This window comes from Mycteria americana, unplaced genomic scaffold (assembly GCF_035582795.1).
Source record: "Mycteria americana isolate JAX WOST 10 ecotype Jacksonville Zoo and Gardens unplaced genomic scaffold, USCA_MyAme_1.0 Scaffold_259, whole genome shotgun sequence".
Taxonomy (NCBI): Eukaryota; Metazoa; Chordata; class Aves; order Ciconiiformes; family Ciconiidae; genus Mycteria; species Mycteria americana.
Window position 1 is genome coordinate 605 of NW_027445598.1, and position 25,727 is coordinate 26,331.

General features: G+C 69.4%; 1 protein-coding gene across 1 annotated transcript; it reads right to left on the reverse strand.

The window, feature by feature from the left end:
* Positions 1 to 820: 820 nt before the first annotated feature.
* Positions 821 to 25,724, reverse strand: LOC142403419 (myosin-binding protein C, fast-type-like; the record flags this gene model as incomplete). Its single annotated transcript, XM_075489658.1, is given in 17 exon segments — positions 821 to 872; positions 874 to 926; positions 4,245 to 4,380; positions 4,383 to 4,406; positions 7,192 to 7,221; positions 7,223 to 7,267; positions 7,270 to 7,292; positions 7,295 to 7,333; positions 7,457 to 7,486; positions 9,277 to 9,383; positions 13,510 to 13,675; positions 17,379 to 17,545; positions 19,386 to 19,491; positions 19,596 to 19,720; positions 22,091 to 22,210; positions 24,268 to 24,462; positions 25,711 to 25,724. Coding segments are annotated over 17 exon segments (1,432 nt in total), but the record flags the coding sequence as incomplete, so codon positions are not given.
* Positions 25,725 to 25,727: the final 3 nt, after the last annotated feature.

Consider the following 25,727-nt stretch of genomic DNA (forward strand, 5'->3'; position numbering starts at 1 on the left):
GTGCAGGCAGGAGCGGTGCAGGCACGGACGGTGCGGGCAGGGGCTGGTGCAGGCAGGGGCTGGTGCAGGCAGGGGCTGGTGCAGGCAGGGACGGGTGCAGGCAGGAGCGGTGCGGGCAGGGACGGGTGCAGGCAGGAGCGGTGCAGGCAGGAGCGGTGCGGGCAGGAGCGGTGCAGGCAGGAGCGGTGCAGGCAGGGACGGGTGCAGGCAGGGACAGTGCAGGCAGGAGCGGTGCAGGCAGGGACGGGTGCAGGCAGGGACAGTGCAGGCAGGAGCGGTGCAGGCAGGGACAGTGCGGGCAGGGGCGGTGCGGGCAGGAGCGGTGCAGGCAGGAGCGGTGCGGGCAGGACGGGTGCGGGCAGGAGCGGTGCAGGCAGGAGCGGTGCGGGCAGGGACGGGTGCAGGCAGCACCAGCGCAGGCAGCACTGGTTGGTGCAGGCAGGGACAGTGCAGGCAGGAGCGGTGCAGGCAGGAGCGGTGCAGGCAGGGACGGGTGCGGGCAGGGACAGTGCAGGCAGGGGCGGTGCAGGCAGGAGCGGTGCGGGCAGGAGCGGTGGAGGCAGGGACGGTGCAGGCAGGAGCGGTGCGGGCAGGAGCGGTGGAGGCAGGGACGGGTGCGGGCAGGGACGGGTGCGGGCAGGGGCTGGTGCAGGCAGGGACAGTGCAGGCAGGGGCTGGTGCAGGCAGGAGCGGTGCGGGCAGGAGCGGTGGAGGCAGGGACGGGTGCGGGCAGGGACGGGTGCGGGCAGGGGCTGGTGCAGGCAGGGACAGTGCAGGCAGGAGCGGTGCAGGCAGGAGCGGAGCGGGCAGGGGCGCTCACCGGTGATGGGCTGTCCCCCGTCGTACTTGGGGGGCTCCCAGACCAGCGTGGCCCCAGTCCTCCCCCACCGAGGTGACGCGCACGGCCTCGGGGGGGTCGGGGACGTCTGCGGGGACACGGGGGGACATGGGGGACACGGGGGGACATGGGGGGACATGCGGCACCCCCGGCCTGGGCCCCCCTCCCCGGCCCCACCCTGTCCCCAGCCCCACGTCCCCGTGTCCCCTGCCACCCCCGTGTCCCCTCATCCCCAGCCCCATGTCCCCAGTCCCCCGTGTCCCCTGCCACCCCATGTCCCCTCGTCCCAGCCCCACGTCCCCGTGTCCCCTGCCACCCCCGTGTCCCCCTCATCCTGGCCCCGTGTCCCTGTGTCCCCTGCCACCCCCGTGTCCCCTCATCCCCAGCCCCATGTCCCCAGCCCTGTGTCCCCTGCCACCCCATGTCCCCTCATCCCACCCCCATGTCCCCTCGTCCCCAACCCCATGTCCCCGTGTCCCCCGCCACCACCATGTCCCCTCGTCCCAGCCCCATGTCCCCAGCCCCATGTCCCCTCATCCCAGCCCCATGTCCCCAGTCCCCCGTGTCCCCTGCCACCCCCATGTCCCCTCGTCCCAGCCCCATGTCCCCGTGTCCCCTGCCCACCCCCGTGTCCCCTCATCCCCAGCCCCATGTCCCCAGTCCCCCGTGTCCCCTGCCACCCCATGTCCCCTCGTCCCAGCCCCACGTCCTCGCCCCTGCCACCCCCGTGTCCCCTCGTCCCAGCCCCACGTCCTTGTGTCCCCTGCCACCCCATGTCCCCTCACCCCCAGTCCCACGTCCCCGTGTCCCCTGCCACCCCCGTGTCCCCTCGTCCCAGCCCCATGTCCCCAGGCCGTGTTCCCTGCCACCCCCGTGTCCCATCACCCCCAGCCCCATGTCCCCGTGTCCCCTGCCACCACCGTGTCCCCTCATCCAGCCCATGTCCCCAGCCCCGTGTCCCCTCGTCCTGGCCCCGTGTCCCCGTGTCCCCTGCCACCCCCATGTCCCCTCGTCCCAGCCCCACGTCCCCGTGTCCCCTGCCACCCCCGTGTCCCCTCGTCCCAGCCCCATGTCCCCAGGCCCGTGTTCCTGCCACCCCCATGTCCCCTCACCCCCAGTCCCACGTCCCCGTTGTCCCCGCCACCCCCGTGTCCCCGTCCCGCCCTCGTCCCAGCCCCATGTCCCCAGTCCCCCGTGTCCCCTGCCACCCCATGTCCCTCGTCCCAGCCCCACATCTCCGTGTCCCCTGCCACCCCCGTGTCCCCTCATCCCCAGCCCCATGTCCCCAGTCCCCGTGTCCCCTGCCACCCCATGTCCCCCCCATCCCAGCCCCATGTCCCCAGCCCCGTGTCCCCTGCCACCCCATGTCCCCTCGTCCCAGCCCCACGTCCTCGTGTCCCCTGCCACCCCTGTGTCCCCTCACCCCCAGGTCCCACGTCCCGTGTCCCCGCCACCCCATGTCCCCTCGTCCAGCCCACATCCTCGTGTCCCCTGCCACCCCTGTGTCCCCTCGTCCCAGCCCCATGTCCCCATGTCCCCTGCCACCCCCGTGTCCCTCTTCCCAGCCCCACATCCCAGCCCCATGTCCCCTCGTCCCAGCCCCATGTCCCCAGTCCCCCATGTCCCCCGCCACCCATGTCCCCTCGTCCCAGCCCCACGTCCTTGTGTCCCCTGCCACCCCCATGTCCCCCTCACCCCCAGTCCCACGTCCCCGTGTCCCCTGCCACCCCCGTGTCCCCTCGTCCCCAGCCCCATGTCCCCAGGCCCGTGTTCCCTGCCACCCCCGTGTCCCATCACCCCCCAGCCCCATGTCCCCGTGTCCCCTGCCACCACCGTGTCCCTCATCCCAGCCCATGTCCCCAGCCCCGTGTCCCCTCGTCCTGGCCCCGTGGTCCCCGTGTCCCCTGCCACCCCCATGTCCCCTCGTCCCAGCCCCACGTCCCGTGTCCCCTGCCACCCCCGTGTCCCTCGTCCCAGCCCCATGTCCCCAGGCCCGTGTTCCCTGCCACCCCCATGTCCCCTCACCCCCAGTCCCACGTCCCCGTGTCCCCCGCCACCCCCGTGTCCCCTCGTCCCAGCCCCATGTCCCCAGTCCCCCCGTGTCCCCTGCCACCCCATGTCCCCCCCATCCCAGCCCATGTCCCCAGCCCCGTGTCCCCCGCCACCCCCATGTCCCCTCGTCCCAGCCCCACGTCCTCGTGTCCCCTGCCACCCCTGTGTCCCCTCACCCCCAGGTCCCACGTCCCCGTGTCCCCCGCCACCCCATGTCCCCTCGTCCCAGCCCCACATCCTCGTGTCCCCTGCCACCCCGTGTGTCCCCTCGTCCAGCCCCATGTCCCCATGTCCCCTGCCACCACCCATGTCCCCTCCCTTACCCCCCTTAGCCCCACATCCCCAGCCCCATGTCCCCTCGTCCCAGCCCCATGTCCCCAGTCCCCCATGTCCCCCGCCACCCCATGTCCCCTCGTCCCAGCCCCACATCCTCGTGTCCCCCTGCCACCCCGTGTCCCCTCGTCCCCAGCCCCATGTCCCCAGGCCCGTGTTCCCTGCCACCCCCCGTGTCCATCACCCCCAGCCCCACGTCCCTGTGTCCCCTGCCACCCCTGTGTCCCCTCGTCCCCAGCCCCATGTCCCCAGTCCCCCATGTCCCCTGCCACCGCCATGTCCCCTCGTCCCCAGCCCCATGTCCCCAGTCCCCCATGTCCCCCTGCCACCGCCATGTCCCCCTCGTCCCCAGCCCCATGTCCCAGTCCCCCATGTCCCCCGCCACCCCCCGTGTCCCTCGTCCCGGCCCCGTGTCCCCAGCCCCATGTCCCCAGTCCCCCGTGTCCCCTGCCACCCCCCGTGTCCCCTCGTCCCAGCCCCACGTCCCCATGTCCCCCGCCACCCCATGTCCCCTCGTCCCAGCCCCACATCCTCGTGTCCCCTGCCACCACCGTGTCCCCTCGTCCCAGCCCCATGTCCCCAGGCCCCCATGTCCCCCGCCACCCCCATGTCCCCTTGTCCAGCCCCACGTCCTCATGTCCCCTGCCACCCCTGTGTCCCCTCACCCCCAGTCCCACGTCCCCGTGTCCCCCGCCACCCCCGTGTCCCCTCATCCCAGCCCCACATCCCCATGTCCCCCCGCCACCTCCATGTCGCCCATCGTCCCCAGCCCCATGTCCCCAGTCCCCCATGTCCCCTGCCACCCCCCATGTCCCCTCGTCCCAGCCCCACGTCCTCGTGTCCCCTGCCACCACCGTGTCCCCTCGTCCCAGCCCCATGTCCCCAGTCCCCCATGTCCCCCGCCACCCCGTGTCCCCTCATCCCGGCCCCGTGTCCCAGCCCCATGTCCCCTGCCCCCCGTGTCCCCCACTACCCCCGTGTCCCCCCGTCCCGGCCCCGTGTCCCCGTGTCCCCTCCTTACCGACCACCTTGATGTAGAGGCTGGCCGTGTCCTCGCCGGCGGGGTTCGTCACCCGGATGGTGTAGGTGGCCTCGTCCCCGCGCTCCGCGCTCTCGATGACGAAGCTGCTCAGCTCCTTCTGCTCCTCCAGGTGCGTCTGCGGCCCTCGCGCGCCGAAAACACCTGGGACGGGGACACGGGGACACGGGGAGGGGACACGGGGTCATGGGGTCACGGGGTCATGGGGACACGGGGGACACGGGGGACACAGGGACACGGGGTCATGGGGAGGGACATGGGGACATGGGGACACGGGGTCACGGGGTCACGGGGACACGGGGTCATGGGGACACGGGGACACGGGGACACAGGGACACGGGGTCATGGGGACACGGGGGACAGGGGTCATGGGGACACGGGGTCACGGGGTCATGGGGACACGGGGACACGGGGACACAGGGACACGGGGTCATGGGGAGGGACATGGGGACATGGGGACACGGGGTCACGGGGACACGGGGTCATGGGGACACGGGACACGGGGACACAGGGACACGGGGTCATGGGGAGGGACATGGGGACATGGGGACACGGGTCACGGGGTCACGGGGACACGGGGACACGGGGTCATGGGGACACGGGGACACGGGGACACAGGGACACGGGGTCATGGGGACACGGGACACGGGGACACGGGGTCATGGGGTCACGGGGTCACGGGGTCACGGGGTCATGGGACACGGGGACACGGGGACACAGGGACACGGGGTCATGGGGAGGGACATGGGGTCATGGGGACATGGGGACACGGGGTCATGGGGTCACGGGACACGGGGTCACGGGGAGGGACACAGGGACACGGGGTCACGGGGAGGGACATGGGGACATGGGGACACGGGGTCACGGGAGGGACATGGGACATGGGGACACGGGGTCATGGGGAGGGACACGGGGACACGGGGTCACAGGGTCACGGGGAGGGACACAGGGTCATGGGGACACGGGGACACGGGGTCACGGGGAGGGACATGGGGAGGGACACGGGGGTCATGGGGACACGGGGTCACGGGGTCACGGGGAGGGACACGGGGTCACGGGGAGGGACACGGGGTCATGGGGACATGGGGTCACAGGGTCATGGGGACACGGGGACACGGGGTCACGGGGAGGGACACGGGGAGGGACACGGGGTCACAGGGTCACGGGGAGGGACACGGGGTCACGGGGTCATGGGGAGGGACATGTGGGCACGGGGTCACAGGGTCACGGGGAGGGACACAGGGTCACGGGGTCACAGGGAGGGACACGGGGTCACGGGGTCATGGGGACACGGGGTCACGGGGAGGGACATGGGGTCACGGGGTCACAGGAGGGACATGGGGACACGGGGAGGGACACGGGGTCATGGGGACACGGGGTCACAGGGGAGTGACACGGGGACACGGGGAGGGACACGGGGTCATGGGGACACGGGGTCACAGGGAGGGACACGGGGACACGGGGAGGGACACGGGGTCATGGGACACGGGAGGGACACAGGGACACGGGGACACAGGGACACGGGGAGGTGTCATGGGGTCATGGGGACACGGGAAGTGTCACAGGGACATGGGCACACGGGGGAGGTGTCACAGCGACACGGGAGGTGACACAGGACACGGGGAGGTGACACGGGGACACGGGGAGGTGTCAGGGGGTCATGGGGACACAGGGACACAGGGAAGTGTCCAGCAGGGACACGGGGACACGGGGACACGGGGAGGTGACACGGGGACACGGGGAGGTGTCATGGGGTGATGGGATCATGGGGACACGAGGACACAGGGACATGGGATGGGCACGGGGAGGTGTCACGGGGACACGGGACACGGGGAGGTGTCACAGGGGCAGGGGACACGGGGACATGTCATGGGGAACGGGGACAACGGGGACACGGGGACGTGTATGGGGCCATGGGGACACGGGGAGGTGTGACAGGGTCGTGGGGACGCGGGACACAGGGAGGGGACAGGGTGTCACGCGGGGACACGGGGAGGGGACACGGGGTCATGGGGACACGGCCACAGGGCCGTGGGGACACAGGCTTGGGGACACGGGGACAGGGGAGGGCGCAGAGGTGTCACGGGTGGACACGGGGCAGCCTGCGGCAGGGGGACGTGGGGACACGGGGACACCCCAGGGTGGGGACATGGGGGGACACGGGACCCCCAAGTCAAGGGACACGGGGACACGGGGGGACATGGGACACCCCAGGGTGGGGACACAGGGACACGGGGGGGACACGGGACCCCAAGTCAAGGACAGGGGGACACGGGGGGACATGGGACACCCCAAGGTGGGGGACACGGGGGGGACACGGGACCCCCAAGACAAGGCCATGGGGACATGGGACACCCCAGGGTGGGGACACAGGGACACGGGGGGACCATGGGACACCCCAAGGTGGGGACCCGGGGGGACACGGTGACTCCCCCCGACGGTGACCCGGTGACAAGGCGGGGGGTGGGGGTGGGGGGTGTCCCCCGGGTGTCACCTCGTCGCCTTCAGCAGGGTGACGCTGGGCGCAGGGCTCCCCGAGATGGGGACACGGGGGGACACGGGACCCCCAAGTCAAGGCCATGGGGACATGGGGGGACATGGGACCCCCAAGGTGGGGACATGGGGGGACACGGGGGGACACGGGACCCCAAGACAAGGACACGGGGACACGGGGGGACACGGGACCCCCAAGACAAGCCATGGGACATGGGACCCCCAAGTCAAGGACACGGGGACATGGGGGGACACGGGACCCCCCCAAGGTGGGGACACGGGGGGACACAGGACCCCCAAGACAAGGCACGGGACATGGGACCCCCCAGGGTGGGGACACAGGGACACGGGGGGGACACGGGACCCCCAAGGCGGTGACCCGGTGACGAAGGCGGGGGGGTGGGGAGTGGGGGTGGGGGTGTCCCCCGGGCGTCACCTCGTCGCCCTTCAGCCAGGTGACGCTGGGGCGCGGGCTCCCCCGAGATGGGGACGTCGAGGCGCAGTTTGTTCCCCCCGCCACCACCACGATGGTGTTGCCGTCCCCTTGCCCGAGCAGTCCAGGTGGATCTTGGGGGGCTCTGGGGGGGGGGGGGGGACACGGGGGGGGGGACCACGGGGGGACGCGGCGCTGGCACCTCGTCACCCCCGCTGTCCCTCCCCTCCCCCCCCCCCCCCTCTCCCCCCCCCCCCCCCCCCCTCACCTTGCTTGGGGACGTACTCCACCTTGATCTCTGCGGGGGAGGGGAGGAAAGGGTTAAGGGGGGGGAGGGGGGGGGGGGGGGGTGGGGGGCGGGGGGGGACACCCGAATGTCACCCGAGCCAGCCCCCCCCCCCCCCCCCCAAAGTGACATCAGTGTCCCCAGAGTGTGACACCCCACCCCCACCCCCCCCCGCCCCCCAAGCTGTGGGGGTCCCCGAATGGTGTGCTGTCACCCCCACCCGTGCGGGGGGGGTCCCCAAAATGGGCCCCGAACCCCCCCCACCCCCCCCGGTGTCCCCAGGTGGCACCCGGAGCCCCCCCCCCCCCCGCCCCAAAGTGTCCCATGGGGCTTGTGTCCCTCCCAGCCCCATAAGTGCGGCCCGGCCCCCTAAGCACCCCCCCTCAGCCCCACAAGTGTCCCCAAGTGGCCTGTGCCCCCCAGCCCCACAAGTGGCCCCCCAGCCCCACAAGTGTCCCTAAGAAGCCTGTGTCCCCCCAGCCCCACAAGTGCCCCCCAGCCCCATAAGTGTCCCCCAGCCCCATAAGCACCCCCCCTCAGCCCACAAGTGTCCCCAAGGGGCCTGTGTCCCCCCCAGCCCCACAAGTGCCCCCAGCCCCACAAGTGTCCCTAAGAAGCCTGTGTCCCCCCCAGCCCCACAAGTGCCCCCAGCCCCATAAGTGTCCCCAGCCCCATAAGCACCCCCCCTCAGCCCCACAAGTGTCCCCAAGGGGCCTGTGTCCCCCCCAGCCCCACAAGTGCCCCCCAGCCCCACAAGTGTCCCTAAGAAGCCTGTGTCCCCCCCAGCCCCACAAGTGCTCCCAGCCCCATAAGTGTCCCCCAGCCCCCTAAGCACCCCCCCTCAGCCCCACAAGTGTCCCCAAGGGCCTGTGTCCCCCCCAGCCCCACAAGTGCCCCCCAGCCCCATAAGTGTCCCCCAGCCTCCTAAGCACCCCCCTCAGCCCACAAGTGTCCCCAAGGGTCTTGTGTTCCCCACGCCCACAAGCGTCCCCTCAGCCCCACAAGTGTCTCCCAGCCCCACAAGTGTCCCCAAGGGGCCTGGGTCTCCCAGCCCCACAAGTGCCCCCCTCCAGCCCCACAAGCGTCCCCTCAGCCCCACAAGCGTCCCCAAGGGGCCTGTGTCTCCCCAGCCCCACAAGTGCCCCCCAGCCCCACAAGCGTCCCCTCAGCCCCACAAGTGTCCCAAGGGGCCTGGGTCTCCCCAGCCCCACAAGTGCCCCCCAGCCCCACAAGTGTCCCCTCAGCCCCACAAGTGTCTCCCCAGCCCCACAAGTGGCCCATCCAGCCCCACAAGCGTCCCCTCAGCCCCACAAGCGTCCCCAAGGGGCCTGTGTCTCCCCAGCCCCACAAGTGTCCCCTCAGCCCCACAAGTGTCTCCCCAGCCCCACAAGTGTCCCCAAGGGGCCTGTGTCTCCCCAGCCCCACAAGTGCCCCATCCAGCCCCACAAGTGTCCCCTCAGCCCCACAAGTGTCTCCCCAGCCCCACAAGTGCCCCATCCAGCCCCACAAGTGCCCCCCAGCCCCACAAGCATCCCCTCAGCCCCACAAGCGTCCCCAAGGGGCCTGTGTCTCCCCAGCCCCACAAGTGCCCCCCAGCCCCACAAGTGTCTCCCCAGCCCCACAAGTGTCCCCTCAGCCCCACAAGCGTCCCCTCAACCCCCCAAGTGTCCCCAAGGGCCTTGTGTCTGTGTGTGTCCCACCCCCAGCCCATAAGTGGCCCCTCAGCCCCCTGAGCACCCCCCCAGCCCCCCAAGTGCCCCCCAAGTGCCCCCCACGTGCCCCCCACGTGCCCCCCGCCCCACCGAGGAAGTTGAGCTTGGCGGAGAGGGAGAGGGCGTAGCCGTCGGGGATGAAGGTGTAGTCCCCCTCATCCTCGGGGCGCACGTCGTCGATCACCAGCTTGTGGAACCTGGCGGGGACAGGGACGGTGGGGGGCAGCCCCACGGCGCCGGGGGGTGCAGCAACCAAGACCCCCATGGGTGCCTCCAAAACCCCCCCGAGACCCCCATGGGGGGGTTCCAAAACCCCCACGAGACCCCCATGGGTGGCTCCAACCCCCCTGAGACCCCCATGGGTGGCTCCAACCTCCCCGAGACCCCCATGGGTGCCTCCAACCCCCACCCAAGACCCCCATGGGTGGCTCCAACCCCCTTGGGACACCCATGGGTGGCTCCAATCAACCCAAGACCCCCATGGGTGGCTCCAAAACCCCCCCGAGATCCCCATGGGTGGTTCCAAAACCCCCACGAGACCCCCATGGGTGCCTCCAACCTCCTTGGGACACCCATGGGTGGCTCCAAAACCCCCCTGAGACCCCCATGGGGGTCCATGCTCCTCTTTGGTGGCTTCAAGCCCTTCAAGACCCCCATGGGTGGCTCCAACCCCACTCCAAGACCCCCATGGGTGCCTCCAAAACCCCCCCAAGACCCCCATGGGTGCCTCCAACCTCCCTGAGACCCCCATGGGTGCCTCCAATCAACCCAAGACCCCCATGGGTGCCTCCAACCTCCCCGAGACCCCCATGGGTGGCTCCAAAACCCCCACAAGACCCCCATGGGTGCCTCCAACCCCCACCCAAGACCCCCATGGGTGGCTCCAACCCCCTTGGGACACCCATGGGTGGCTCCAATCAACCCAAGACCCCCATGGGTGGCTCCAAAACCCCCCTGAGACCCCCATGGGGGTCCATGCTCCTCTTTGGTGGCTTCAAGCCCTTCAAGACCCCCATGGGTGGCTCCAACCCCACTCCAAGACCCCCATGGGTGCCTCCAAAACCCCCCCAAGACCCCCATGGGTGCCTCCAACCCCCCTGAGACCCCCATGGGTGCCTCCAATCACCCCCAAGACCCCCCATGGGTGCCTCCAACCCCCCTGAGACCCCCATGGGTGCCTCCAACCCCACTCCAAGACCCCCATGGGTGCCTCCAAAACCCCCCCAAGACCCCCATGGGTGCCTCCAAACCCCCCCCAAGACCCCCATGGGTGCCTCCAACCCCCATGAGACCCCCATGGGTGTCTCCACTCACCCCTAAGACCCCCATGGGTGCCTCCAAAACCCCTCCAAGACCTCCATGGGTGCCTCCAACCCCCCTGAGACCCCCATGGGTGGCTCCAATCAACCCAAGACCCCCATGGTGGCTCCAAAATCCCCCCGAGACCCCCATGGGTGGTTCCAAAAACCCCACGAGACCCCCATGGGTGCCTCCAACCCCCCTGAGACCCCCATGGGTGCCTCCAACCCCCACCCAAGACCCCCATGGGTGGCTCCAACCCCCTTGGGACACCCATGGGTGGCTCCAATCAACCCAAGACCCCCATGGGTGGCTCCAAAACCCCCCCGAGATCCCCATGGGTGGTTCCAAAACCCCCACGAGACCCCCATGGGTGCCTCCAACCTCCTTGGGACACCCATGGGTAGCTCTAACCCCCCTGAGACCCCCATGGGTGCCTCCAACCTCCTTGGGACACCCATGGGTGGCTCCAAAACCCCCCTGAGACCCCCATGGGGGTCCATGCTCCTCTTTGGTGGCTTCAAGCCCTTCAAGACCCCCATGGGTGGCTCCAACCCCACTCCAAGACCCCCATGGGTGCCTCCAAAACCCCCCCAAGACCCCCATGGGTGCCTCCAACCTCCCTGAGACCCCCATGGGTGCCTCCCATCAACCCAAGACCCCCATGGGTGCCTCCAACCCCTCCAGGACCTCCATGGGTGTCTCCAATCACCCCCAGAACCCCCATGGGTGTCTCCAAAACCCCTCCAGGACCTCCATGGGTGCCTCCAAACAACCCAAGACCCCCATGGGTGCCTCCAACCCCCCTGAGACCCCCATGGGTGCCTCCAAACCCCCCCCAAGACCCCCATGGGTGCCTCCAACCCCCCTGAGACCCCCATGGGTGTCTCCACTCACCCCTAAGACCCCCATGGGTGCCTCCAAAACCCCTCCAAGACCTCCATGGGTGCCTCCAACCCCCCTGAGACCCCCATGGGTGGCTCCAAAACCCCCCCAAGACCCCCATGGGTGCCTCCAACCCCACTCCAAGACCCCCATGGGTGCCTCCAATCACCCCCAAGACCCCCATGGGTGCCTCCAACCTCCCCGAGACCCCCATGGGTGTCTCCAAAACCACTCCAAGACCCCCATGGGTGCCTCCCATCAACCCAAGACCCCCATGGGTGCCTCCAACCCCCCTGAGACGCCCATGGGTGTCTCCAACCCCACTCCAAGACCCCCATGGGTGCCTCCAAAACCCCTCCAAGACCCCCATGGGTGCCTCCAACCCCCCTGAGACCCCCATGGGTGTCTCCACTCACCCCTAAGACCCCCATGGGTGCCTCCAAAACCCCTCCAAGACCTCCATGGGTGCCTCCAACCCCCCTGAGACCCTCATGGGTGCCTCCAACCCCACTCCAAGACCCCCATGGGTGCCTCCAAAACCCCCCCAAGACCCCCATGGGTGCCTCCAACCCCACTCCAAGACCCCCATGGGTGTCTCCAACCCCACTCCAAGACCCCCATGGGTGCCTCCAACCCCACTCCAAGACCCCCATGGGTGTCTCCAACCCCACTCCAAGACCCCCATGGGTGCCTCCAATCACCCCCGAGACCCCCACGGGTGCCTCCAAAACCCCTCCAAGCCACCCATGGGTGTCTCCAACCCCCCTGAGACCCCCATGGGTGCCTCCAACCCCACTCCAAGACCCCCATGGGTGCCTCCAACCCCCCGAGACCCCCATGGGTGTCTCCACTCACCCCTAAGACCCCCATGGGTGTCTCCAAAACCCCTCCAAGACCTCCATGGGTGCCTCCAACCCCCCTGAGACCCCCATGGGTGCCTCCAATCACCCCCAAGACCCCCATGGGTGGCTCCAAAACCCCCCCAAGACCCCCATGGGTGCCTCCAACCCCACTCCAAGACCCCCATGGGTGGCTCCAATCACCCCCAAGACCCCCATGGGTGCCTCCAACCCCCCGAGACCCCCATGGGTGTCTCCACTCACCCCTAAGACCCCCATGGGTGCCTCCAAAACCCCCCCAAGACCCCCATGGGTGCCTCCAACCCCCCTGAGACCCCCATGGGTGTCTCCACTCACCCCTAAGACCCCCATGGGTGCCTCCAAAACCCCTCCAAGACCTCCATGGGTGCCTCCAACCCCCCTGAGACCCTCATGGGTGCCTCCAACCCCACTCCAAGACCCCCATGGGTGCCTCCAAAACCCCCCCAAGACCCCCATGGGTGCCTCCAACCCCACTCCAAGACCCCCATGGGTGTCTCCAACCCCACTCCAAGACCCCCATGGGTGCCTCCAACCCCACTCCAAGACCCCCATGGGTGTCTCCAACCCCACTCCAAGACCCCCATGGGTGCCTCCAATCACCCCCGAGACCCCCACGGGTGCCTCCAAAACCCCTCCAAGCCACCCATGGGTGTCTCCAACCCCCCTGAGACCCCCATGGGTGCCTCCAACCCCACTCCAAGACCCCCATGGGTGCCTCCAACCCCCCGAGACCCCCATGGGTGTCTCCACTCACCCCTAAGACCCCCATGGGTGTCTCCAAAACCCCTCCAAGACCTCCATGGGTGCCTCCAACCCCCCTGAGACCCCCATGGGTGCCTCCAATCACCCCCAAGACCCCCATGGGTGGCTCCAAAACCCCCCCAAGACCCCCATGGGTGCCTCCAACCCCACTCCAAGACCCCCATGGGTGGCTCCAATCACCCCCAAGACCCCCATGGGTGCCTCCAACCTCCCCGAGACCCCCATGGGTGTCTCCAAAACCACTCCAAGACCCCCATGGGTGCCTCCCATCAACCCAAGACCCCCATGGGTGCCTCCAACCCCACTCCAAGACCCCCATGGGTGCCTCCAAAACCCCCCCAAGACCCCCATGGGTGCCTCCAAACCCCCCCGAGACCCCCACGGGTGCCACCCATGGGTGTCTCTAACCCCTCCAAACCCCCCACAGGTGCCTCCAGCCCCCAGCCCCACGTCGGGGGTGGGGTGGGGGTGGGGGGGGTTGTCCCCGCGCACCCACCTTCCGCTGTGGGTGATGTGGATGCGCTTGCTGGGGCGCACCTCCACCCCGTTCTTGTACCAGCGCCCCGTCACCTTCTCGTCCGACACCTCGCACTTGAAGACGGCCTGCTCCGACGCCTGCACCGTCAGGTCCGCCATGTCCTGCAGGACCTCCAGCTTCTTCTCTGGGGGGGGGGGGGGGACACGGGGGACACAGATGGACACAGGGTTGGGGGACCCCCCGAATGCACCTGCAACCCCCCCCAGTCCCGGGGAACCACTCCAGACCCCTCCAGAAATCTCCTGGGAACCACTGGGACCTCCTGGACATCACCCATGGACCCCCCAGACACCCTGGGACCTCCTGGACATCACCCATGGACCCTCCAGGGACCATGGAGACCTCCTGGACATCACCCATGGACCCCCCAGGGACCATGGAGACCTCCTGGACATCACCCATGGACCCTCCAGGGACCCTGGGACCTCCTGGACATCACCCAGGGACCCCCCAGGGACCCTGGAACCTCCTGGACATCACCCATGGACCCCCCAGGGACCCTGGAACCTCCTGGACATCACCCATGGACCCCCCAGACACCCTGGGACCTCCTGGACATCACCCATGGACCCCCCAGGGACCATGGAGACCTCCTGGACATCACCCATGGACCCTCCAGGGACGCTGGGGACCTCCTGGACATCACCCATGGACCCCCCAGACACCCTGGGGACCTCCTGGACATCACCCAGGGACCCTCCAGGGACCCTGGGACCTCCTGGACATCACCCATGGACCCCCCAGGGACCCTGGGGACCTCCTGGACATCACCCATGGACCCCCCAGGGACCATGGAGACCTCCTGGACATCACCCATGGACCCCCCAGGGACCATGGAGACCTCCTGGACATCACCCATGGACCCCCCAGGGACCCTGGGGACCTCCTGGACATCACCCAGGGACCCCCCAGGGACCCTGGAACCTCCTGGACATCACCCATGGACCCCCCAGGGACCCTGAGACCTCCTGGACATCACCCATGGACCCCCCAGGGACCCTGGGGACCTCCTGGACATCACCCATGGACCCCCCAGGGACCCTGGGGACCTCCTGGACATCACCCATGGACCCCCCAGGGACCATGGAGACCTCCTGGACATCACCCATGGACCCTCCAGGGACGCTGGGGACCTCCTGGACATCACCCATGGACCCCCCAGACACCCTGGGACCTCCTGGACATCACCCATGGACCCTCCAGGGACCCTGAGACCTCCTGGACATCACCCATGGACCCCCCAGGGACCCTGGGACCTCCTGGACATCACCCATGGACCCTCCAGGGACCCTGAGACCTCCTGGACATCACCCATGGACCCCCCAGGGACCCTGAGACCTCCTGGACATCACCCATGGACCCTCCAGGGACCCTGGGACCTCCTGGACGTCACCCATGGACACTCCAGGGACCATGGAGACCTCCTGGACATCACCCATGGACCCCCCAGACACCCTGGGGACCTCCTGGACATCACCCATGGACCCCCCAGGGACCCTGAGACCTCCTGGACATCACCCATGGACCCTCCAGGGACCCTGGGACCTCCTGGACATCACCCATGGACCCCCCAGGGACCCTGAGACCTCCTGGACATCACCCATGGACCCCCCAGACACCCTGGAACCTCCTGGACATCACCCAGGGACCCTCCAGGGACCCTGGAACCTCCTGGACATCACCCATGGACCTTCCAGGGACCTTGGGGACCTCCTGGACATCACCCATGGAACCCCCAGGGACCCTGGGGACCTCCTGGACATCACCCATGGACCCCCCAGGGACCCTGGGACCTCCTGGACATCACCCATGGACCCCCCAGGGACCCTGGGGACCTCCTGGACATCACCCATGGACCCCCCAGGGACCATGGAGACCTCCTGGACATCACCCATGGACCCCCCAGGGACCCTGGGGACCTCCTGGACATCACCCATGGACCCCCCAGGGACCATGGAGACCTCCTGGACATCACCCATGGACCCCCCAGGGACCCTGGGACCTCCTGGACATCACCCATGGACCCTCCAGGGACCCTGAGACCTCCTGGACATCACCCATTGGACCCCCAGACAATCTGGGACCTCCTGGACATCACCCATGGAACCCCCAGGGACCCTGAGACCTCCTGGACATCACCCATGGACCCCCCAGGGACCCTGGGACCTCCTGGACATCACCCAGGGACCCCCCAGGGACCATGGCGACCTCCTGGACATCACCCATGGACCCTCCAGGGACCCTGGGGACCTCCTGGACATCACCCATGGACCCTCCAGGGACCCTGAGACCTCCTGGACATCACCCATGGACCCTCCAGGGACCCTGGGACCTCCTGGACGTCACCCATGGACACTCCAGGGACCATGGAGACCTCCTGGACATCACCCATGGACCCCCCAGACACCCTGGGGACCTCCTGGACATCACCCATGGACCCCCCAGGGACCCTGAGACCTCCTGGACATCACCCATGGACCCTCCAGGGACCCTGGGACCTCCTGGACATCACCCATGGACCCCCCAGGGACCCTGAGACCTCCTGGACATCACCCATGGACCCTCCAGGGACCCTGGAACCTCCTGGACATCACCCAGGGACCCTCCAGGGACCCTGGAACCTCCTGGACATCACCCATGGACCTTCCAGGGACCTTGGGGACCTCCTGGACATCACCCATGGAACCCCCAGGGACCCTGGGGACCTCCTGGACATCACCCATGGACCCCCCAGGGACCCTGGGACCTCCTGGACATCACCCATGGACCCCCCAGGGACCCTGGGGACCTCCTGGACATCACCCATGGACCCCCCAGGGACCATGGAGACCTCCTGGACATCACCCATGGACCCCCCAGGGACCCTGGGGACCTCCTGGACATCACCCATGGACCCCCCAGGGACCATGGAGACCTCCTGGACATCACCCATGGACCCCCCAGGGACCCTGGGGACCTCCTGGACATCACCCATGGACCCCCCAGGGACCATGGAGACCTCCTGGACATCACCCATGGACCCCCCAGGGACCCTGGGACCTCCTGGACATCACCCATGGACCCCCCAGGGACCCTGAGACCTCCTGGACATCACCCATTGGACCCCCAGACAATCTGGGACCTCCTGGACATCACCCATGGAACCCCCAGGGACCCTGAGACCTCCTGGACATCACCCATGGACCCCCCAGGGACCCTGGGACCTCCTGGACATCACCCAGGGACCCCCCAGGGACCATGGCGACCTCCTGGACATCACCCATGGACCCTCCAGGGACCCTGGGGACCTCCTGGACATCACCCATGGACCCTCCAGGGACCATGGAGACCTCCTGGACATCACCCATGGACCCCCCAGGGACCCTGGGGACCTCCTGGACATCACCCATGGACCCTCCAGGGACCCTGGGACCTCCTGGACATCACCCATGGACCCTCCAGGGACCCTGGGGACCTCCTGGACATCACCCATGGACCCCCCAGGGACCCTGGGGACCTCCTGGACATCACCCATGGACCCCCCAGGGACCCTGGGACCTCCTGGACATCACCCATGGACCCTCCAGGGACCCTGGGGACCTCCTGGACATCACCCATGGACCCCCCAGGGACCCTGGGACCTCCTGGACATCACCCATGGACCCCACAGGGACCATGGAGACCTCCTGGACATCACCCAGGGGCCCCTGCAGCATCTCCTGGGGCTCCAAGGGGACTCTCAAACACCCCCCAAACATCTCACAGATCTCCTGGAGACCACTCAGCACCCTTGGGACCCCCCCAGGACCTCGAGGAGACCCCCCCAAAGCCCCCCCAGAGCCACCTACCTTCCACAATGACCTCGGCCTCGCTCTCGCCCCCGTTGGTCATGATCTTGTAGTGCCCCGAGTCCTCCTTGGTGGCCTCGTTGATGATGAGGTACTGCTTCTTGCCGTCCTTCTTGAAGCGGTACTTGAAGGTCTCCTCCCGGGTGAGCTCCACCCCGTCCTTCATCCTGGCAGCGACAGGCGACGGGAGCACGGACGTGTGACACGGCATGGACACGGGGTGGTGGGGATGGACACGGGGTGGTGGGGATGGACATGGGGTGGACATGGGGTGGTGGGATGGACACAGGGTGGTGGGGATGGACACGGGGTGGTGGGATGGACACGGGGTGGTGGGGATGGACACAGGGTGGTGGGGATGGACATGGGGTGGTGGGACGGACATGGGGTGGTGGGACGGACATGGGGTGGTGGTGGACATGAGGTGGTGGTGGTGGACACGAGGTGGTGGTGGTGGACACGTGGTGGTGGGGATGGACGTGGGACGGTGGGGATGGACATGGGAAAGTGGGGATGGACACAGGGTGGTGGGGATGGACATGGGGTGGTGGTGGTGGACACGTGGTGGTGGGGATGGACACGGGGTGGTGGGGATGGACACAGGGTGGTGGTGGTGGACATGTGGTGGTGGGGATGGACACGGGGTGGTGGGATGGACATGGGGTGGTGGGGATGGACATGGGGTGGTGGGACGGACATGGGGTGGTGGGGGTGGACATGTGGTGGTGGGGGTGGACACGGGGTGGTGGGATGGACGCGGGATGGTGGGGATGGACACATGGTGGTGGGGATGGACGCGGGGTGGTGGGGATGGACATGAGGTGGTGGTGGTGGACACGAGGTGGTGGGGGTGGACGCGGGACGGTGGGGATGGACATGGGAAAGTGGGGATGGACACGGGGTGGTGGGGGTGGACATGGGGTGGTGGGGATGGACACAGGGTGGTGGGGATGGACATGGGGTGGTGGGGATGGACACGGGGTGGTGGGGATGGACATGGGGTGGTGGGGGTGGACACGGGGTGATGGGGATGGACATGGGGTGGTGGTGGTGGACACGAGGTGGTGGTGGTGGACACGTGGTGGTGGGGATGGACGTGGGACGGTGGGGATGGAGATGGGAAAGTGGGGATGGACATGGGGTGGTGGGGATGGACACGGGGTGGTGGTGGTGGACACGGGGTGGTGGGGGTGGACATGTGGTGGTGGGGATGGACATGGGGGGTGGTGGTGGACACGTGGTGGTGGGGGTGGACATGTGGTGGTGGGGATGGACACGGGGTGGTGGGGATGGACATGGGGTGGTGGGGATGGACACGGGGTGGTGGGGGTGGACATGGGGTGGTGGGATGGACATGAGGTGGTGGGGGTGGACACGGGACGGTGGGGATGGACACAGGGTGGTGGGGATGGACACGTGGTGGTGGGGATGGAGACGGGATGGTGGGGATGGACACAGGGTGGTGGTGGTGGACACGTGGTGGTGGACACGTGGTGGTGGGGGTGGACACGTGGTGGTGGGGATGGACATGGGGTGGTGGTGGTGGACATGAGGTGGTGGGGATGGACACGTGGTGGTGGGGATGGACACAGGGTGGTGGTGGACATGAGGTGGTGGGGATGGACACAGGGTGGTGGGGGTGGACACGGGACGGTGGGGATGGACATGGGGTGGTGGTGGACACGTGGTGGTGGGGATGGACCCGGGGTGGTGGGGATGGACATGAGGTGGTGGTGGTGGACACGAGGTGGTGGTGGTGGACACGTGGTGGTGGGGATGGACACGGGACGGTGGGGATGGACACGGGACGGTGGTGGATATGAGGTGATGGTGGACACGTGGTGCTGGGGATGGACACGTGGTGGTGGGGATGGACACAAGGTGGTCGTGGTGGACACGGGGTGGTGGGGATGGACAGGGGGCGGTGGGGATGGACACGCCACAGCAGGACGGACGGACGGACGGACGGACACCCTCGGCCGCGCGCGCCCGCCACGGCCACCTCACCACATGACTTGGGCGCCCTCCTCGGAGACCTCGGCCTCCAGCACCACGCGGTCGCCGATGAAGACCTGCTGGTCGTCCAGCCCCTTGGCGATGGTGACGGGGGGCTCTGGGGGGGGGGGGGGCGGGAGGGTCAGGGTCCCCCGGGGGGGTGGGGGAGGTGTCACGGGGACCGTCCCCTCCCCCGGCGACGCCCCCGCACCCCGCGCTGACCCTTGACGAAGACCTCGGTGAAGCACTTCTCGTCGTTGACGCGGCACTCGTAGGCGGCGTCATCGGCCAAGGAGCACTTGTGGATGGTGAGGATGCGCTTGAGCCCCACGTTCTCGAACACGTACCTGGGGGGGGACGCGGGGGGGACGCGGGGGGGGACATGGGGACATGGGGGGACACCAGGTTGTGGGGGGACATGGGGACACGGGGGACATGGGGGACACCAGATTGGGGGGACGCGTGGTGGGACGTGGGGGGACATCAGGTTGGGGAGGGACATGGGGATGGGGGGGACACCAGGTTGTGGGGGGACATGGGGACATGGGGGGACACCAGGTTGTGGGGGGACATGGGGACACGGGGGACATGGGGGACACCAGATTGGGGGGATGCGTGGGGGGACATGGGGACATGGGGGGGACATGGGGACATGGGGGGACACCAGATTGGGGGGGACATGGGGGGACACCAGGTTGTGGGGGGACATGGGGACACGGGGGACACCGGATTGGGGGGACACGTGGTGGGACATGGGGGGACACCAGGTTGTGGGGGGACATGGGGACACGGGGGACATGGGGGACACCAGATTGGGGGGATGCGTGGTGGGACATGGGGACATGGGGGGACACCAGGTTGTGGGGGGACGTGGGGACATGGGGGACACCAGATTGGGGGGACACGTGGTGGGACATGGGGGGACACCAGGTTGGGGAGGGACATGGGGACACGGGGGACATGGGGGACACCAGATTGGGGGGACGCGTGGTGGGACATGGGGACATGGGGGGACACCAGGTTGGGGAGGGACATGGGGACATGGGGAGACGGGGGACATGGGGGGGACACCAGGTTGTGGGGGGACATGGGGACATGGGGAGACGGGGGACATGGGGGGACACCAGATTGGGGGGACACGTGGTGGGACATGGGGACATGAGGGACACCAGGTTGTGGGGGGACATGGGGACATGGGGGACACCAGATTGGGGGGACACGTGGTGGGACATGGGGGGACACCAGGTTGTGGGGGGACATGGGGACACGGGGGGGACAGAGGGACACGGGGGGGACAGGGGGACGGGGGGGGACCCCGGATTGGGGGGGACACACGTGGGGGGACGTGGGGACACGGGGGGGCAGCAGGTTGGGGGGGACGGGGGGGGCGTGGGGGGAGGGGGGCAGAGTGTGAGGGCGGGGGGGGGAGGGGGGACACCCCCGCGGGGGCTCCTCCTGCACCCCCCCAGCCCCCCCCAGCCCCCCAAGACCCCCACAATCCCCCAGCCCCCCCCTCCAGCCCCCCCAGCCCCTCTGCAGCCCCCCCAGAGACCCCCAACCTCCCCCCATCCCCCCTCCGGCCCCCCCTTACCCCCCCGGAGACCCCCACAATCCCCCCATACCCCCCCAGCCACCCCATGCCCCCCCCAGCCCCCTCCCATCCCCCCCCAGCCCCCCCATCCCCCCATCCCCCCCCAGCCCCCTCTCAGCCCCCTCCCATCCCCCCCCAGCCCCCCCATCCCCCTCCCAGCCCCCCCAGCCCCCTCCCATCCCCTTCCCATCCCCCCAGCCCCTCCCCATCCTCCCCCCCCAGCCCCCCATGCCCCCCCTCAGCCCCCTCCCCCACCCCCCCATCCTCCTCCCATCCCCCCCAACCCCCCCATGCCCCCCCACCCCCCACCCATCCCCCCATGCCCCCCCAGCCCCCCCTCAGCCCCCTCCCATTTCCCCCAGCCCCCCCATGCCCCCCCATGCCCCCCATCCCCCTCCCATCCCTCTCCATCCCCCCCCATCCCCCCCTCAGCCCCCTCCCACCCCCCCATCCCCCCCCCACCCCCCTCCCATCCCCCTCCATCCCCCCCATCCCCCCCCAGCCCCCCCTCAGCCCCCTCCCATTTCCCCCAGCCCCCCCATGCCCCCCCCAGCCCCCCATCCCCCCCATCCCCCTCCCATCCCTCTCCATCCCCCCCCATCCCCCCTCAGCCCCCTCCCACCCCCCCATCCCCCCACCACCCCCCTCCCATCCCCCTCCATCCCCCCCCATCCCCCCCTCAGCCCCCTCCCACCCCCTCACCCCCCTCCCATCCCCCCCACCCCCCTCCCCCACCCCCCCCTCCCATCCCCTCCCACCCCCCCACCCCCTCCCAGCCCCCCCCACCCCCCTCCCACCCCCCCACCCCCCTCCCATCCCCCCCCATCCCCCTCCCAGCCCCCCCCTCAGCCCCCTCCCACCCCCCCACCCCCCCCTCCCATCCCCCCCCATCCCCCTCCCAGCCCCCCCTCAGCCCCCTCCCAGCCTCCCCCACCCCCCCTCCCATCCCCCCCCACCCCCCTCCCCCACCCCCCCCTCCCATCCCCTCCCACCCCCCCACCCCCTCCCAGCCCCCCCCACCCCCCTCCCACCCCCCCATCCCCCCCCCGCCCCCCTCCCATCCCCTCCCACCCCCCCAGCCCCCTCCCAGCCCCCCCCACCCCCCCCCCCCGCCCCCCCCGCTCACTTGGCGCTGGGCTTGAGCAGCTGCCCGTTCTTGTACCAGCGCAGCGGCAGGTCGGGGTGGCTCAGCTCCACCGCCAGCCGGATGCGCTCCCCCTTGTCCACCTGGTACGCGGGGGTCCAGCTTGCGCACGAAGGCTGCGGGCCCCACAGGTACCCCATGGAGCCCCACACATGGCCCCACGGGACCCACACATAGCCCCATGGAGCCCCACAGATACCCCATGGAGCCCCACAGATACCCCACGGGACCCACAGATACCCCATGGGACCCACACATCACCCCAGGGAGCCCCACACATAGCCCCACGGGACCCACAGATACCCCATGGGACCCCACACATCACCCCATGGAGCCCCACACATACCCCACGGGACCCACAGATACCCCATGGGACCCACACATACCCCATGGGACCCACACATAGCCCCATGGAGACCCACAGATACCCCATGGAGCCCCACACATAGCCCCATGGGACCCACAGATACCCCATGGGACCCACACATAGCCCCACGGGACCCACAGATACCCCATGGGACCCACACATAGCCCCACGGGACCCACACATCACCCCATGGGACCCACACATAGCCCCACGGGACCCACACATCACCCCATGGGACCCACACATAGCCCCACGGGACCCACACATCACCCCATGGGACCCACACATCACCCCCAGGGAGCCCCACAGATACCCCATGGAGCCCCACAGATACCCCATGGGACCCACACATCACCCATGGGACCCACACATAGCCCCAGGGAGCCCCACAGATACCCATGGAGCCCCACAGATACCCCCATGGAGCCCCACACACAACCCCCATGGAGCCCCCACACAGCCCCACGGGACCCACACATAACCCCATGGAGCCCCCACACAGAACCCCCGCGGGACCCACACATAACCCCATGGAGCCCCACACAACCCCCCGCGGACCCACACAGAACCCCCACGGACCCCCCTCCTCACCTCCCTACCTCCCCACATCCCCCTCCCCAGCCCCCCCAGCCCCCCCAAATCCCCCCCTCCCCACCCCCGTATCCCCCCAAATCCCCCTCCCCACACCCCAAATCCCCCCCCAATCCACCTCCCACCCCCAAGTCCCCCCCCAGCCCCCCAGCCCCCCCAATCCCCTCCCCACCCCCATATCCCCCCAAATCCCCCTCCCCACACCCCAACCCCCCCAAACCCCCCCACCCCCAAGTCCCCCCCCCCCCAGCCCCCCCAATCCCCCTCCCCACCCCCACACCCCCCCAAATCCCCCTCCCCACACCCCACAGCCCCTCCCCACCCCCGTATCCCCCTCCCCACCCCAAATCCCCCCCCCAGCCCCCCAGGCCCCCCCAATCCCCCTCCCCATCCCCACACCCCCCAAATCCCCCCTCCCCACCCCCATATCCCCCCAAATCCCCCTCCCCACACCCCAAACCCCCCCATCCCCCTCCCCACCCCCGTATCCCCCTCCCCACCCCCACACCCCCCCAAATCCCCCCCTCCCCACCCCCATATCCCCCCAAATCCCCCTCCCCACACCCCAACCCCCCCCCATCCCCCTCCCCACCCCCATATCCCCCCAAATCCCCCTCCCCACACCCCAAATCCCCCCCCAATCCCCTCCCCACCCCCACACCCCCGTATCCCCCCTCCCCACCCCCAAATCCCCCCCCAGCCCCCCAGGGCCCCCCAATCCCCCTCCCCACCCCCCATATCCCCCCAAATCCCCCTCCCCACACCCCAACCCCCCCCCAATCCCCCTCCCCACCCCCACACCCCCCCCAATCCCCCTCCCCACACTCCCGTATCCCCCCTCCCCACCCCCGTATCCCCCCAAATCCCCCCTCCCCACACCCCCCCAATCCCCCTCCCCATCCCCACACCCCCCAAATCCCCCCTCCCCACCCCCGTATCCCCCCAATCCCCCTCCCCACCCCCACACCCCCCCAATCCCCCTCCCCACACTCCCGTATCCCCCCTCCCCACCCCCGTATCCCCCCAAATCCCCCCTCCCCACACCCCTGTGTCCCCCTCCCCACCCCCACATCCCCCCAAATCCCCCCTCCCACACCCCCATATCCCCCCTCCCCACCCCCGTATCCCCCCAAATCCCCCTCCCCACACCCCCCCCCCCCCCAAATCCCCCCCCCCAACCCCCCCCCACCCCCCCCCCCACCTTCGCTCTTCTGGCTCGACCTTGATCTTCTTGAGGCGCTTGAGCATGCCGCGCAGGTCGGTGATGCCGTACTGGAAGGCGATGCGCTCGTACTCGCTCTTCTTCGTCACCCCCTTCAGCAGCTCCCAGATCTCGGGGGGGAACTGGTCGTCCTCGTCCTTCTTCTTCTTCTTCCTCTCCTCCACCTGCACCTCCCTGCCGGCGCCACCGGCCCCTCGCACGAGCCTCGCACGAGCCTCGCACGCCCCTCGCACGACCGCCGTGCCCGCTGCCCACCCTGGACCCCCCTCGCTCCTCCTCATCCTCCTCATCCTCGCACGCCCCTCGCACGCCCCTCGCACGAGCCTCGCACAAGCCTTGCACAAGCCTTGCACGCCCCTCGCACGCCCCTCGCACGAGCCTCGCGGGACCGCCGTGCCCGCTGCCCCACCCTGGACCCCCCTCGCTCCTCCTCATCCTCCTCATCCTCGCACAACCCTTGCACGAGCCTCGCACGGCCTCGCACAAGCCTTGCACGCCCCTCACACACCCGTTGTGCCCGCTGCCCACCCTGGACCCCCCCTCGCTCCTCCTCATCCTCACACGACCCTTGCACAGCCTTGCACGAGCCTCGCACGCCCCTCGCACGCCCCTCGCATGCCCTCACACGAGCCTCACATGACCGCCGTGCCCATTGCTCCGCCTGGACCCCCCTCGCTCCTCCTCATCCTCCTCATCCTCGCACGACCCTTGCACGAGCCTTGCACACCCCTCGCACGCCCCTCGCACGGCCTCGCATGAGCCTTGCACACCCCTTGCGTGACCGCCATGCCCACTGCTCCGCCTGGACCCCCCTCGCTCCTCCTCATCCTCGCACGCCCCTCGCACGCCCCTCGCACGAGCCTCATGGGACCGTCGTGCCCTCTGCTCTGCCTGGACCCCCCTCACTCCTCCTCATCCTCCTCATCCTCACACGCCCCTCGCACGCCCCTCACGGGACCGCCGTGCCCACTGCTCCGCCTGGACCCCCCTCGCTCCTCCTCATCCTCCTCATCCTCGCACGCCCCTTGCACAGGCCTTGCACACCCCTCACACGCCCCTCGCACGCCCCTCGCACGGCCTCGCACGAGCCTCACACGCCCCTCGTGGGACCGCCGTGCCCATTGCTCCACCTGGACCCCCCTCGCTCCTCCTCATCCTCCTCATCCTCGCACGCCCCTCGCACGAGCCTTGCACGCCCCTCGACACCCCTCGCACGCCCCCCTTGCACGCCCCTCGCACGCCCGTTTTGCCCCCTGCCCACCCTGGACCCTTCACTCGCTCCTCCTCATCCTCGCACGCCCCTCGCACGCCCCTCGCACGCCCCTCGCGGGACCGCCGTGCCCACTGCTCCGCCTGGACCCCCCTCGCTCCTCCTCATCCTCTCATCCTCGCACGCCCCCGCACGCCCTCGCACGCCCCCACCTCTTCTTGAGCAGCCC